Genomic DNA, 16,725 nt, shown 5'->3' on the forward strand with positions numbered 1-16,725 from the left:
GTCCCTGCTCATAAGCACAACAATAACCCTACAATAATAATAGTGGTTCACCCAAAGTACTGAGGGTGCCCCGGGCACCTAGAACCCCAGTGTCCACAGAACAATTCCCACCCCAAAGTGTGTGAAGGTAGCTCTACCCTCTCTGAAGGGTGGTGGTGCACGGTGGGTACGTTCCTGGCTGACGCCTGGGAATTAGGGGGATCCTCTGGTAGCAGAGTCGCATCAATGACTTACTGCTGTTGCCACGTGCGGTCTTGTCCCAAGGCCGCAGGCCGCTGCGCGGACGACCGTCCAGCTGCGCAGTGATGTGTGTAGTCGTTCTCTACTGGGAAGGGTCCCTATCTAGGGCCTTACCTACAATACTGGTCTCAGCAGGGATCGGGGCCTAACTAGGGCCTAAGGGCAAAGTTTGGTCTAGTCCAGGGGCTTACTAGCTCCCTGGACACATCCCTCCTCTTTGCTTGCTCCATGATGACTAAGCATGCCTTCCCCAGTCCGCAGAGGAAATCCTGCCCTTAAGCCCCTCCCCTTCCGGCATCGCCAATCCCAACATGGCAACCGCAACACAGCGTCCCATTGCTTACATGCGACGCCAATCCCAAGATGGCAACTTTCCCCCCATCTCCCAATCCAGCGGAGCCTCGCATTAGCGGAGCAATGCAGAGCACCTTCTCCTCACCCAGGCAAGGCAGGGGGACCCCCTACACCTACATTACACATAATATATAATTCTGGGTCTTTTTGGTTCCTGTAATAAGGTAGATGTTTCATTATTTCATAGTATCTTTGTCCACATGATGTAACTTTAAAAAGAAAACAACAAGAAACAAACCTTGCTGTAACATAAATTCTGAACTGTAAGTACCTTATTGCCCGAATATGACCCTAAAGTTTTGAAGCTGTCAAAAATAAAAGGTGTTAGGTTGAGCATATAATAAAAGTACAGTTTTCGGAAGGACATTTTTAGGAAAAAAACAGCACTATATTCGGGCCAATACGGTAATTCAGTTCCTTGAGTGAAAAATGTGTAACACAGTGTTTGTCACTTTTTAGGCAGGTTAATTATCAGGGAGCAGCTTATAATGAAAAGTAGGCCTATGTTTTACCTCTGAAATGGGTGAATGGATTACACTGACTAAAGAATTTCTGCTTTATTCTAGTGACCAAATGCCTTTCTCACAAATATATTTCATGTAATTATTCTCTTCCAAAGCATAAGGGTGGGCATTTAGTTAAAATGCTAATTTATCATTGAAAGCACATCAATGCCAAATGTCACAAAAATGACACTTGCAAATCCTCCTCTATTGCATGCCTGAGACTGTCCCATAATAATTAAAGTGACAACCCATTTGGGCTAGCACCTTGGGCTACAGCTCTCATCTGGCTCTTATTCAGAGCTGTCAGGTTAGCCTGAGTACTATTAATTTATATCCCAGAATCCTTTTATCATAAAGCTGCAGCTTCTTTCCTGTGTAGCTTGGCAGTCAAATTGCATTACTTTTACATTTCTTGTAAACGCTATACAGGTTTTGTACGCCTCTTGACAAATGAGTGCCAACAATGTGTAACAAAATAAACATGGCTGTCCTAATGTCATAAATCACAGTAAATAAGTCCAAAGTTGCTTGTAATAGTGAATGTATAATTTTTTTTCTGGCTTTTAGTCTGCTCATTGGCTATTGCATATATAACAAAAAAAAATATGTTATGTGGTTTTTTTTTCTCCCCCATTTTGTGTAAATATAAAATAAAAAAGTAAACGTGTCGAAATGATAAAATGTCATGCATAATGATTTTCAAAAGACCAATAGCTGAGATGTGACCATGGTTACCAGTTCTCTTTCATGACCTTAAAGCAAGAAATTACATTTTCTATTCATATTCTATTATGCCATTTCTAATTGGCCAATTTTAGCGGGTTTATTCCTCCGGAATGTGTACTGTAAGGAAGCATACATACATGTATTTGTTATTTTTTTTACATATCCTAATGTATATATATAAATAAATATATATATATATATATATATATATATATATATGTATATATATATTTTATATATATATATATATATATATATATATATATATATATATATATATATTACCATAAGTATAGGATAGGGATAAGTGTAAACAATCTTAGATCCCCTCTTAGATTTTACCTTACTACTGGAAACTGAAGTATAAATGTCATCATATATCCACTAAAGCAAAGGCATTGCACATTTCCTGTAGGTGTGGGTCCATTAATGACAACATTGTTTGTATATATGTTCTAAATAGAAGAGGCTGGATGTTTTACAAAGCCTTGCACAGTAGACATGGAGCAAAACATACCTGACTCTAAGGGGTAGATCCTCAGAGGTCCGTTAAATCTGGGCTACTAACGTGACATTACCTAAATAATGTAGGTAACTTCCGTAGCCGAGTTTAACGCGAATCCACAAAGCTAAATATCTGCAAAACCAATGGCTGTTGGTGATCTTGTTAAACCTGTCTTACCCAAAGGCAGCGTTACTTCCATGCAGACCCTGCATAGGTTTTTAATTAAATTATAGAAAAGAGAAGACAGGAGAGGGGAAGAACCCTGTAAAATAACAATATGATCATTCCGGACCCTGCAAAATACCTATTTCAGGGTCTGGATGTGAGCAACGCCACCTTTAGCTACAGTATGAATGTACTAATATAACGTTAAATCCCTGCGTTAACTATAATGGAGGTCCGAGGATATGCGCTCTTAGAGGGAACGCCACTGTTGCACATCATTAGCACGAACGTCCATTATAATTACACAAGGGCTCGTTACGGCTGAAAACAGCATTTGAAGATCCATGTTAATGAGACGTTAATTTCAGTGCTAAGTCATTAATGGACCTCTGAGAATAGGGGATTAATAATTAAACTGATGGTGCCGATCAGGGCATTATAGCACAGTAACGTCCTTTGAAGTAAATGGTAGATGATTGGAACTAGCAAGGTTTATTGAATAACCCCCTAAATATTCAGTATGGTTGGCTTAAGGTTTTCTCCAACAATATTGAAAGCTGATAGCCATGATTAACAAAAATGAGAGAGAGAAAAAAAAATGTAGAGGAGTATGAGAAGGAGATGAACTACTCAAATACAGTTCACAAAGGTGTTAGTATCAACTACTGTGCCAGGATACGCAGAATGTTAACTCGTCTAATTAATATGTCACTAGCTTTTCTTCCTTTTAATAGTAAGAAAAGAATATAGAAAAAATAATAATCTGTGTAGACACTTTCCCTAATCAGTACTTTTGTTAACCATTGTTTCTGTCTTCTATCTGTAATGGCAGGTTCATGAGAGGTGACTACCACATTGATGTCTGCATCAATGACTACCTGGATGTATTCTGCCCTCATTATGAAGACTCCGTGCCCGAAGACAAAACTGAACGCTACGTTTTGTACATGGTGAACTTCGACGGCTACAGCTCCTGTGATCACACGTCTAAAGGCTTCAAAAGATGGGAGTGCAACCGACCCCACTCCTCCAATGGACCACTAAAGTTTTCCGAAAAATTCCAACTCTTCACTCCCTTCTCATTAGGATTCGAGTTTAGACCCGGCCGGGAATATTACTATATATGTGAGTATACTTTTAATTAATTATTATTGTTCATGCTGCAGATAAATATCGTTGTCAGGTTGTTCTGAAACATTTAGTTCGACGTGAGTGACCATAAGAATAAATACAAAAATGCAAAGTGCTAGATATCCAAGACATTTTAAGCTTGTTTTTCTTTTGATCTTTGGTGCTACACGCCTGCACCTCTCTCCTTTTGAAACTTGTTGTTTATTTTCATCAGCCAGCTTTTTAATTTTGTTCAGTTAAAGCAGCAGAATAGGCAGAATTGCATTTTAAATTATTATTATTATTTTTGTTTTACAGGATTGAAGCAGGGGGTCTCCGGAGCTGAACTGTGTTAATTTCAGCTCCGGGGACCCCCTGCTTCCAGACATACTTACCCACCATAGCGGTGCCTGTATCAATGCAGGCAGGGAAATAGTGTGCCTAACATAATGACAGTGTTTAAATGTCCCGCATCACACGTGTCAATAAGAAACCATGACCTCATCAGGTGTGGCTTCCTATGGACCCGCATTACTGGGACATTTACATTTCCCAGAGATACCGGCACCGCTTCAGAGGTCAGTTACCGGAGCTGAAATAACCAGAGTATAGCTTTGGAGACCCCCTGCTTTAAACCTGTAATTAAAAAAAAAATTAATTAAATGTAAAACGTAATGCCGCCTGTTTTGCTGCTTTAATGGACCTTTTACTAATAGGTACTGAAGGAAGACGTGTAAATCTATATTAACCCTGTGCTCCCAATGTGGAGTAGGCTCCAATGGCAGCAATAGGTTTAAACAGAAGCATTTGTATGTATGCAGTGATATTTCAGAAAGCGAACATTTACAAACTGTACGTGCTTCTTACCGCACCCACAGCAGAATCGCTATATCTTCAACTAAAATCAGTAAGATGTTTAAGTCTTGGAACATGCTCTGAACGGCCTATATCTATCATTTGTATGGACTACAAAACTGCTTATCAAATAAATAAATCCAGTGCAATGCATTTGAATATTCTCCTTTTAGAAAAATGGTTCTGTAAATAACCCCCAACGTCGTGTCTGTGAATGCACACAAAGCAACAGCTGCATTTGGGACGCATCAGAAAATGAACATTCTGCAAAATCAACTTTGCAGACCTATCTTTTTCTAAAGATAACATACTTGGGAGCATGAAGACATTTTTTCACTATAGCTTTAAGTACCTGCTCATCCACTTAAACTACTACTTGACCTCCAAGACACACTTGTTCTTAAGTACTATATACATATACTTACACATGTAGTAAGACTTACTGTGCCAAGTGCTGCGGATGTTAAAGTAAGAGTCTGCGGTGCTGTGGACAGTTTCTGCTGCGATTACACTGGGGGGTTGTCCATGTTTCTGAATGATTCCCCCCAGGGGGTTAATCCTTCCAGATCTGCAACACAAACTGTAAGCTTTTGCTACATGTGTACATTCATCAGGAGTGTATCCATCAGATTTAAGATTACTAAATAGCATGGCAGAATAGACAATAAATAAAATGTATTTATCACGTCACAACTTTGCCACATGTTAAAAAGCAGCAGTTCCTGCTGATCGTCATTTTTTAGCATTTTCATTTTTTACTAACTTTAAGAGATCTCTTACTGCCCTTTCCTGTTATAAATCTGTAAAAATCCTGATTGTGTGCCTAACATAATGGCCGTCTTTCAGTTTCAATCAATCATTCAGTCAGTATAAATCAGCAGCGACACTGTATCTTGATATTACTTAGGTGACATTATCTATTGTTACAGTTTGCAGCTCAAACTACTGGGAACATTGGCAACAAATTATTCCAAACAGGAAAGTGTTACAGAGAACTTGCAGTTCTTGGGAGGTGTTATAGAAATCAAAGGAAGCTTTAAAACTCATTAAAAAAAAGAGTTGAAGAACAAAAACCCCATCAAATTTCACGTTTTGCTGCGTTAAGTCATCTTAAAACTAGAAAAACTACCTTTCTTAAAAAGAAAAGAAGAGCAGGCCATTCTCAGGGAGCAATATACTAACCTGGCACTCATATATGCTTCTGGGGGGGATTGCTGCTTTAACACTTTAAGGCTGCGGCCATGGTGAACGCTGGAGAGGGCGCAAGCGTTCACTCGGCTTCCCCGCCGCCTGCAGCAGGATCGATCTATGTCCTGCATGCAGAGGAGACAGAGAGGCGTGTCGGGGGGGGCGCCCGGGCCGCCACGCCTGAAAACAGATTTTTATGTTTCCTCCTGAATCGCGAGCGCTGGCGCCTCTGATCCCGCGTGCGTTTGCGCGCTCTATAGAAATCCTCATAGAGGCACATCTATGTGATCGCGACGTGAGCGCCTTCCTGCGCGCCAACGCAATCACCACGGCCGCAGCCTAAGGCTTGTCTAACACTTTTTTTTAGTTTTTTTCGTTTTGGGGTTAAATGTGAGGAAAGATTAGTGCTGTGATTGTTCTGAAGCAGTGCTGTGATTGTTCTGAAGCAGTGCTGTGATTGTTCTGAAGCAGTGCTGTGATTGTTCTGAAGCAGTGCTGTGATTGTTCTGAAGCAGTGCTGTGATTGTTCTGAAGCAGTGCTGTGATTGTTCTGAAGCAGTGCTGTGATTGTTCCGAAGCAGTGCTGTGATTGTTCTGAAGCAGTGCTGTGATTGTTCTGAAGCAGTGCTGTGATTGTTCTGGTCAATTCACTACACACTATTTGTAATGACAAGCCTGCAAGGATGCTAAAATCTCAAGGCTGATGTGCTGTGCAAGCCCTTTTTTTTCATTTATATATCTACATGAAAGTTACAGAATATTCCAGTGACAAGTCAGATGCTTTATTATGAAATAATCTGTTGAGTGCAGCCTGTATGCAGTACATAGAAACACGTTTTGACTCTTTCGAGGAGAAATACATTTAAGCTGATCTATCTAACATCCATTGAAAAATCTCCCTACGTATTTGCAGAGTGAACATTCTTATAAAATGTTCAAATGGGATTATCAATTTAATATTTCTGTCCTTGAGGGTATATTCAGCAAACCTAAACTGTGCCTTAAGAAATCCAAATACAACTGGACCGTGTATCATCTATATTCTGTTGATTCTTCTGCATTTTGTGTGAGAATTTGTATAATCTCATATACACTAATCTTTCAGTTTATTTCCATAAATCGTCTCTATTCATAAATAGCAGAATTTACATGCAGAAAAGGCCTATTTTATTTTAATTGATTATGAAAAAGACACCTATTTGTTTTTTTTTTCAAATATGAAATGTATTATTTTAGAACTATTTCAGTACATGTACCTGCAGCTATTTTCCATTCCTTGTGGGAATGAACTCAGTATGCACTATGTTGTATCCTCTGACTCTAATTTAAAAGAATAATTTACATGTCAAAGGATCTTACCAAAATAATTATTTCAAAGTGCCCTAAACTATCAGGTGTTTTATGCTATTGGATTTGGTTACCTAGAGTTTTTTTTATTATTGAAAGGTAGCTACTGCACAAATAAGAAAAAAAGAAAAAGTGGTGGAAAAAGTTCTTAAATATAATGCATAAAATATTTGTGTATACTCAATGTGATAAAAATAAAATGAATCTAAAACAAGAATACAAAGAAGCTCACATGTATGTGTGAGGTAGGCAGCCTGATAACGCCGGCTGAACAAAGTCAGGAAACATACAGGGAAAACAAAAATACAGACCGGCGCCTTGGAGAATAAAGTCCAACAAATATCCAGATACACTGACAAGAGCTATGCTCCTTGTGGGACAGTCCTGTTCATCCGGATCAACCTTGTAACTTCGTGGAAGGCATCTGAGATATATGGAATAAAGTACAAAGATATTACATAGTGTATACTGCTGTAAATATAGGACAAACTAACATATAACACTAATGAACAACACTGACTGACAAAAGACAGAAAACAAATAACATTTAACATACAAACACAACGCTGTAAACACAATTTAAACTAATTTATTAAAATATAAAATGGACACAAAATATCCATACAGACGCCTGTGCTGTTGGAGGAGAATAGCAGCTGCCTTGCTAAAGATTTGGACACACATGCAAGCTTTAACTTGCCCAGTAGGATTCTGGTTTTAACCACCAGATCGCTTTCAACAGTGAACCTTCTTCTTTTTATGGATATTCTGTGTCCATTTTGTATTTTAATAAATTAGTTTAAATTGTGTTTACAGCCTTGTGTTTGTATGTTAAATGTTGTTTGTTTTCTGTCTTTTGTTAGTCAGTGTTGTTCATTAGTGTTATATGTTAGTTTGTCCTATATTTACAGCAGTATACACTATGTAATATCTTTGTGCTTTATTCCATATATCTCGGATACCTTCCACGAAGTTACAAGGTTGATTCGGATGAACAGGACTGTCCCACAAGGAGCATAGCTCTTGCCAGTGTATCTGGATATTTGTTGGACTTTATTTTCCAAGGCGCCGGTCTACTGCACAAATAAGTATTATTTAGAATCAAAATATCATCTTAGTATTCAGCCAGATTACACCTTTAGGCTGCGTTTATATTAAGTAACTGCAATGCGCGCGCGCAGGGAGACGAGACAAGCACATTCTTCTGCGCGCGCGACTGCAGGGGAGACAAGGCTGACATCTGTTCTTTGATTGGACGGCTGTGTCATGTGACGCAGCCGTCACAACCAGAAAACAAATGTAGAAATCTCTTCAACTGACTCCCGCATTGCAGTAGCAAGTGGTGCGACAGTCGCCGTAGGTATTAGCACTTTGCGGGGATGTATACTCTTTTTTTTGTGCCGCGCGGTGTTGCTCTGTGCGACGCCGCAGGCGTTTTTTGGTATAATCACGGCCTTAGGCTACATTGGCGCAGAAGGTTCCTCTAGACCGCATGGGGAATAGAAAACTGATGTTGCTTTGCTCCTTTTTCTGGCAGGGCATGACCTCTAGTTGTGACCTAAGTAATCAACAATGATATGGTGCTTTCAGAGTGATAACATGCTTCTCATTACTTAGCAGGAGGGCTTTTCATCCCCTTGTCTGACATGACACCTGTGACCCAAAGCACTGCACAGTCCAAGGACAGGAGTTTAGTTGTCATACCTTTAGGAAGAATGTGAGACATGGTGAAAAGGTTAAATGAATGGATAATTTAAACATCAAGACCAGGTGTATGATGCTGAACTAACATGTTTAACTTCTATGCTAGCAAGACCTGTGAGGACATAGTGATATAATGCATTTTAGTCTTATGTTGAGCGCAGAAGGAAGGAAAAACATACTGTACATATTGTAGGTTTATTGAGGGCCGGCAGATTATTGATGTTTTGTTAATACAATGACATCTTATTAAGGTGAGAAACAAATTTTCCTTTGTCAGAGTGCAGACGACTTGGGCAACCTTTGCATATGGCTTATTTCAGCTCTCAAAATTCCCATGTGGTGCAACAGATGGAAATGCGCTTTCTGTCAACATTGCCACCTACATCCTGCATGCACTATCTATCTCGTTTGTTATCAGAGATGAAGATGTATGATCAAACAAAATATTACTAGTGATTCGGAGCAAGCCTTCACCATTATTCCTTTTTAATTACCAACACCAAACTGGCATTACTCTTTAAATCAGGCGTCCAAGCTTCCATAAAAAAAAAATCCCCTTTAGTATGTGCATCAATACAATCCACACAATGATAAGTAATTATCTAAGTTGCTGATCGCTCCATTCTCCTGTGATTGATCGGCGAAGATTTGGCTCGGGGTTCAGTAAATGGCTGTCAGTGCAGCAGAAGAGGACCAAACATGCACAGTTCTGTGGGGAAGACTAGGCAGTCACTAGATACAATTGGTGCACTGCTAGAGAGAAGGCAGGGCTCAAAAAGGGGCGTGCCAGAGCCTGTTTCAGAAGAGGAAGGGGATGTGACTTTGTAAATGGTTGCTATAGAAACAAAAATGCTTATCACTTTATTATACATTAAAAATGTCATTCAGAGTTTTTTTTAATTTTATAAATACTACAAGTATTTTCTCATAGTACAGAATTGATTTATTAGAGAGAGAAAAACACATGTAAGATATTGCTTGGCCTGCAGCTTTAAGGAGAAGAATTATAGTCAAGTGAAACATTACTACCTGCAGACGCTTTCAAACCAGAGAACAGTGACTTATTGCTTTTGCTCACTTATCATGATCTGTGTGCAATGGAAACAAGGTTCTGACAGAACTTTGTTAACATGGATTTGCGTCTTTGGGTGGATTTTATTATTAAGATATTATCCACAACATTATGTTGCACTTATTCCAGATTTGGAATGTGCGATTGTGTATTTTTTTTTTGCTGAATTAAATTGAGCAAGTAATGCTATTACAAGGAACAATGCCAGCATCTTGCTTGTTTTTTAAATGTAATAATAACAATGTGTATTCACGTGGAGCCTTTTAGTTTCAATGCTCTTTAAAAGTACATCTCACGAGTATTCAGAAAGCCATATCTGGGGTGGCGGCTCATTTATGCACAGTGGTCTGCATGACAGCTTTTGTACATGACTATTATTATCCAATCCAATTATTGTCACACCTGCTGCAAGACACATCAGAAAATTTATCTTTTTTTTAGTTTTCTTCATCTGACTTTTTTTTTTTTTTAGTCCTGGGTAATTTTGGTAGGCAAGTTTCCAAAAATGTGCACATAAAATATAGGCTAATACAATTGTTTTGTTTCAAGTAAGCTCTTAAAACCATAATACTAGGTGAACTGCCTCCTAATGAGAGCAGGCCTTTGTGTTCATAGAAGGCACATTTTAATGTGCCCTTGACAAAGACAAACCATGACGGGGTTAAAACTGCCCTTTTGGATTTACAATACGAAATATATTCAGTGCAGCATGGAACACTGAGCAGATGTTGAAAGAAATAAAAATTCTCCATGCTTTCAGAATAACTTAGCCATTCTCCATTGATTCAATGCCATCCATGTGTTTTTTTTTTTTTATTCTGCACTTACTCCTGGAAGATATGCACACACGCAATAAAACTTTAAGAAACAAAAAAATAAACCGAATTGCAGCATTTTACTTCACCACTGGCCAGTTACCCGAAACTCCGATAAATCAGGGCAAATAACGTCAGAATATCTAAATTAGCGACAGATGTTATTATTTTTCTTGAATTTAACACTTGTCCACAAAGGCAATTACATGAAAAAAACAACAGCCGTTGCTGAACTCATTAGCATAGTCTTTACGTCAGGGTAAATGTAGCTTTGCATAACATTCTGTAGCGTAACGCCTGTCTTACCTAAAGGTGGCGCTATATCCATCCCGACTCTGAAATACGGTTGAGTCGATATGGGATGTTCAGGGGAATGACTCTTGCATACCATTAGCACGACCGTCTGGGAATATGGAACCGTACGCTATTTAAAGGAGTAAAACTGGGGTAATGTTAGGTTGTTCTCTTCAGTGGATAGGCGCTAGCTACTATGAACCAAATGTTAATTAAAGTTGGTGTTAGGTTAACTAAGGGAGCTTAGTGTATCTGGGCCTAAGCCAACGACTACATCATTAAAAAAAAAAAAAGAGAGAGAGAGAGATGATGGCAGTTTCTGTAACAATTAAAATTCACTAATTTATTATTCATTTGAGAGACTGTGTGCGATTTTCTCTACCTCAGTGATAATTAGTTATTATTATTGCACTGAGATATGTATATCGCTACCAGCAATTAAAACATGCCTAGAACATTATTTTACAAGGCTCCAGACAGTGCAGGACTACAGTATGAGGCGAGCCGTGTGCCTTTGTCAGGTATTTAACAGTTTTAAAAAAAGACTTCTTCTAATATGGCTAAGAAACTGCTTTTCATTAAACATTTTCCATTAATCGAACAAGTGTAATTACAGTACTTACATTTTACCAGCACTGAACGTAAAACCATACTGTACATGTAAACTCTCACAGAATGTTGTGACAAATTCCAGAGAATGGAGCAATTATGCCAGATAGATAGATGTTGATTTTCTGCAGATCTTCAATATATTGTATTTGATATTGTAGCTTGCGTTGTTCAATGTGGTGTGGTAGTCTGAAAGCAATCTTGGGGAGAGATTCCAGTGCATGTGCACAAATCACTTTTTACACTGGCCACTGCTAATCAATTCACAACGACATACATGGGAGACCATTCATCAACATCTCCTGATTGCAAAACTGCTGTAAATGATTGTGCAGAAACCCACCCCAAATATATCAGACAAACATCCACTGAAATCAATGATATTTTTTCTTCAATAGGTATGATGCGTTTTTTGTGCACTTGTATTGTCCTTGTGCGCCCTATACTGAATTAAACACGCTTTCCAAGAGTCAAATATTACAGTCTACAACAATGAGGGGGAAAAAACAGTTTGTGTCCATAGAAATGACAATGCTGGAATAAAAAGTACCACTGGATAAGACTACATGATTAAATGCTTTTCAGTTACAATGCCACAGTTTTCAATTGTTTTCACTATATGTCCGCTTTGAAGCCCTCTTGTGTTTAGTTGACCTTGTCCTTCAAGATTTATTCATAAAGGCTGTGGTCCAAGTGAAAAATGGAAGTAAATCAGACCAGAAAACAATGCCCCATCAGTGAATGTGTTCTGGAAGAGGCGGAACTAGGTATTTTTGCGCCAAGGGCAAGTTCCACCAACTGCACCCCCGTACCCCCCACCCCCACCATCCAGAGTGCCATCTCTTTTCTTCTCCTCCCACCTCTCCCTTTCTCTCCCTTAGGCTAGGTTCCCGCTGCAGCCGCGTGCGTCTCTCACCAGCCCCTTACGTCTTTCCTAGCTGTCCCCATTGGCGCCTCGCTCACTGCACACTGTGACGCGTCAGCCAGCAAGGGCTATAAAAGGATTGTGATCCCGAGCGACGACGCGTCATGTGGTATGGCAGGGAGCCAATGAAGAGGGGAGATCGCCGGCAGGGGGTGGATCCTTCATCAAGGTTCTCAGCGGTTTGGGTGAAGGGTTTGCTCGCTTCCACTCGCTTCCTCCCTCTCTGGGCTTTGTGACTTAAGTCTCACATCAGCTGCTTGTGACTGGCTGGTTTCTTTTTTTTCGGGTGAGAGTTTGTGGTGTCACCCTGTGTGAGGGCTCAGAGTGTCTTGCTCTGACTGGGTGCTGCGCTGTTTACACACACACACAGACACACACACGTATGCGGATCAGAAAATGTGCATCATAACCGCGCCCACCTGATCCATTTTGGCCACGCCCCCGGTGCCTAAAAACATCTCCCTACAGACCGCAGATCGCGGTGAAGTGCCGTGTACGCGCGGGCGCGCCGGCGCATGCAGCGGGGCCTTAGCCTCATTCTACCTCTCTTGCCCCCTTCTCTCTCCTTCCTCCCTTCTATTCTCACCTTTTCTCTATCTTCCCTTTCTCTCTCTCTCCACTTTATTGATATCTACCCTCTCTCTCTCTCTCTCTCTCTCTCTCTCTCTCTCTCTCTCTCTCTCTCTCTCTCTCTTTCTCTCTCTCTCTCTCTTTCTCTCTCTCTCCCACCTTTCTCTCTCTAACCTCCTTTCACTCTTTATTCGCCATTTCAGTCTTTATCCCCTCCTTTACTCTGTATCCCACTATTAACTCTCTCTCCTTACTTTCTCTTCCCCTTCCCCAATTCTCTCTCCCTGTCAGTTAAAAAAAACCCTACCTGTTCATTATGGAGGGAGGGTCTGTGCCACCCTCTGTCACTGCCATCCCTCCTCCGCTCTCCCTCCTCTGCTGCTACTGCTGTCATCCCTCCTCCACCGGACCTGCACCCCATAGGTGCTGCTGTTGTAATATTGGTGGGCGAAATAATAATAAGTTATTAGAACTAACTTATAAGATTCCTTATGTAGCCCTCTTCCCCCCCTAAGTGAGATTGGGGTGGGTAGGTGTATCTGACTACATCTCAGTGTTTTGCGATACCTGTTTGGCAACCAGGAGAGCTGAGCTTCCGCCACGGGGAACCTCGGGTATGTGTATTATGAGTAACCCTGTACTCGGTGCAGCGCCTCCACCTGCGATGGTTCCCAGCAAAGCGGGAATTGCTCCTCGCAGGACACATACGAATAACCAGCACACCGTTTGTATAATAACCAACACCTTTACTTGTGCACACTTGAACCATATAACAGCAACAGAATAACGGGTGTCCCTCTAATAGGAGACACTAACTGAGGCGTCTCACAGGACGCTCCCCCCTACACCGGGTGATCCCACCCCGTGTCCAATGATTCCCACACAAAAAACTCCTATGGGCCTACGGGGAACCTGTCTTATGCAAGTGGGTCCTTGACCCCCTGCTCTTCCTGTACCGCCTGAGTCCCCTCGGCCTCACGCCTACCTAACCCTTCCAACCCCTGCAGCAACGTACTGCAACCTTGCACGGTGCCCGCTTGTCAGCCCTCACAGCACTGACCACTGTGACCTGACAAGAGTGCACACCACGAACCTAAGGGCAGGGTCCCTAACTTGGGGCCATCCCTTATCACTTACCCACTAACCTGGTTGGGAATTGGGGCCTATCTGGGACCTGGGGGAACTTTACCTGGTGCAGGAGCTTCACTTGCTCCTTACACCATTGCTTCCCCTTCCTGCTCCCAGCTCCAACTGAACTGCGTACTACTAGCCCACAAAATGTATCTTTTTCCCTGCCTGGGAATCCTTGGCCCTCATTGGCCACTATCAGGCACCTGGTGTCTCCCTCGCTATGCCCCATGGGATTTGTAGTCCTGGGGAGCCTGTCTGAGCATTGGGGCCGCGTGCGCGATTCTCCTGCGCATGTGCGAACTCCTAATGGCCGCCGCAACCTTTCCCTGCCTGGTCCCGCACTCGCGCGACTTCTCCCTGGCTTCTGTGAGCTTTCTGCGCATGCGCGATCACTGCGCATGCGCGAGTACCTGCAATGGCGGCCCCCGCTTGCCCGGTGCGCCGCTGGGGCTCCAGGGACGCCGAGGGCTCCCTGCACTGGCCCCCACCCTCGTGTTGTGCCGGCGGGTCCGTCGCTGCCTCCGGCGGCACCCGCGACCGCTCGGCACCCCAGGAAGGGGGTCTCCGGAGCATGGAGGGCACCGGGGCTACACTTATGAATTGTGTTGTGTCTGCACAGGCTTCTGCATTTTTTCATTATTTGAAAATAGAACATTGGCGAACCTTGTTCCTGTGCTGTTTTGAGGATGAGAGTCAAAACCAATTAAAATGTTTTCAGACTTTTTCTTCCAATATGCCCAGCCAGTAGAGAATAATAAGTAAGCTGCCGTTTTAAATTACCAGAACTTGTTTTGCGTATTTAGCAGATATGCGTGCATGTGTTTTTTTTCTCAAAGATCTAATATATAGGATTACTGGGAAGTAGAACTGCACCTGTGGTAGCTCTCCTGAGCAAAATGCAGCTATATGATATCACATTGAGCACTATTTTACAATAGCCTGCGTGCACTGAAGCGAAACAGTATAAATTAGTCTCTGTCACGTCCCTGCATTTAAAGTGGAATTAGTAATGTATATTAATCATAAATATTTTTCCAAGTTTTAATAACAAGCAGAGTGGCTGCCAAAGTGCTTTCTGGGAGACATTTTTTTTTCTCTGTCCTGGCTGTCACGAAGAACAAAACAGTTATTATGGGCCCTTAAATAAAGATTAACGGTTTCAGTAATTCACTTGAGAAAAAAAAAACATATTTTACTGTATGTTCGACTTCAGTGCTGGGGCGTCACTGCAGGCATGATTTGTTGTCTCTTTGATAAAATTATACAGTGGAGACACAAGACGATGTAATTCATTCTAAGAACTGAAACAGGTTAATCAACAAAGCCGTCAGAGGCTAAGATTAAACCAAACATACAAGCATTCATTTCTGTTAGCCAGCTAAGAGAGGCATGATGTCCACCCGGATGCCTGTTTTGTATGGTTTTTAATTTGCTTTCCTATGTTGCTTTTAATGTTTATTTTGTGTTTCTTCCATTTTTTTTCCCATTGGTACTAAATGACAAATGTAATACTTTGGGGAAAATTACAAGGAGCCTTTTTGACATGTTCTGCACATCTGCAAGTAATACTGTAGAATATTGTATTAGACACCCATGAATAATGGTACAGACTGTGCCAACCTGACCGCAATCATCAAGGCAGAGGTCAGGATGAGCAAGGCTAGATCTTAGAGCACATCAAGGCAGATTGTTAACGTGACTTTCACGTTGTTGCACAGACAAAATCAATTTTCAAGCTTGCTACTGTCCTAGAATTGTTACATTATATGTAGCTAAAGAAAACACAGAAATCCAAGCAAATGTAGCAAAGGGTTTCCATCTTCCCTATCAATGTTTATACCTGGGAGCATTAATTCAACAGCAGATTTGATAATTCATGCTTAAAACTATTTATATAAATAATGCCTCACATATTAGAATTTAGATTGTGTGAAAAGTGACTTCCATGGTTTCCACAAGCATTTAAATTGCCGTCGTGCTCAACCCTATGGCCCCCCCCCAAACCCCCTGGAGCCCCCATTTTTCTTTACCAGGACGGGACCCAAGAATCAGTTACTAAGCCTTGTAGAAATGTCTTTGATTACAAATGCAGCCAGGCACATATCTAGTAGCTGGGCAAACTGGAACAATGATGCTCATTCCTAAAACACAATGTAGATGAAAACACGTTAAAAGACACCACTTTAACAGGATTGGCATTTTTGATATGCAGATGTCCAAAGCTTGGGATACTGTTTTCTCACTGTGCCCTATTTGTAAAACTAACTATGTATTATGTTCTACATTGGGTGCACCAGGTTCTTGCATATAGGTTTCAGTGGGTGCTTTCAGTGACACTCCTCACCAGCAAAGAAGGTCAACAATACACTAAATTCAACGACTTCTGGACAGGTGGGATCTTCAGGAACATCTGTGCTTCTGTGACGCTCAAGAATTGTATTTTATTTTTTTAGAAAACTGAGCACATTGCTGCTTTAAGAGCTGTGTGTATTGGAACATTTGCATTAGTTCTGGCTGTGTGTTTGTGTAAATAGTTGCATCAGCTGAAAGTTAACGAAAAAAAGGAAATGAAACGCAAATAAACACCTCAAATAATTAATAATGAAAAT

The 16,725-nt window shown here is 41.1% G+C and overlaps 1 protein-coding gene across 3 annotated transcripts in view; it reads left to right on the plus strand.

The window, feature by feature from the left end:
* Positions 1-16,725, plus strand: part of EFNA5 (ephrin A5) — a 331,738-nt gene that overhangs the window by 268,620 nt on the left and 46,393 nt on the right. For all 3 annotated transcript variants that reach the window (XM_075602099.1, XM_075602090.1, XM_075602109.1), the window contains exon 2: positions 3,329-3,621. In XM_075602099.1, the coding sequence (XP_075458214.1) occupies positions 3,329-3,621 (293 nt within the window). The remainder of the gene's footprint in view (positions 1-3,328; positions 3,622-16,725) is intronic.

The sequence above is a fragment of the Ascaphus truei genome, chromosome 1 (assembly GCF_040206685.1).
Source record: "Ascaphus truei isolate aAscTru1 chromosome 1, aAscTru1.hap1, whole genome shotgun sequence".
In the NCBI taxonomy this organism is placed as follows: domain Eukaryota; kingdom Metazoa; phylum Chordata; class Amphibia; order Anura; family Ascaphidae; genus Ascaphus; species Ascaphus truei.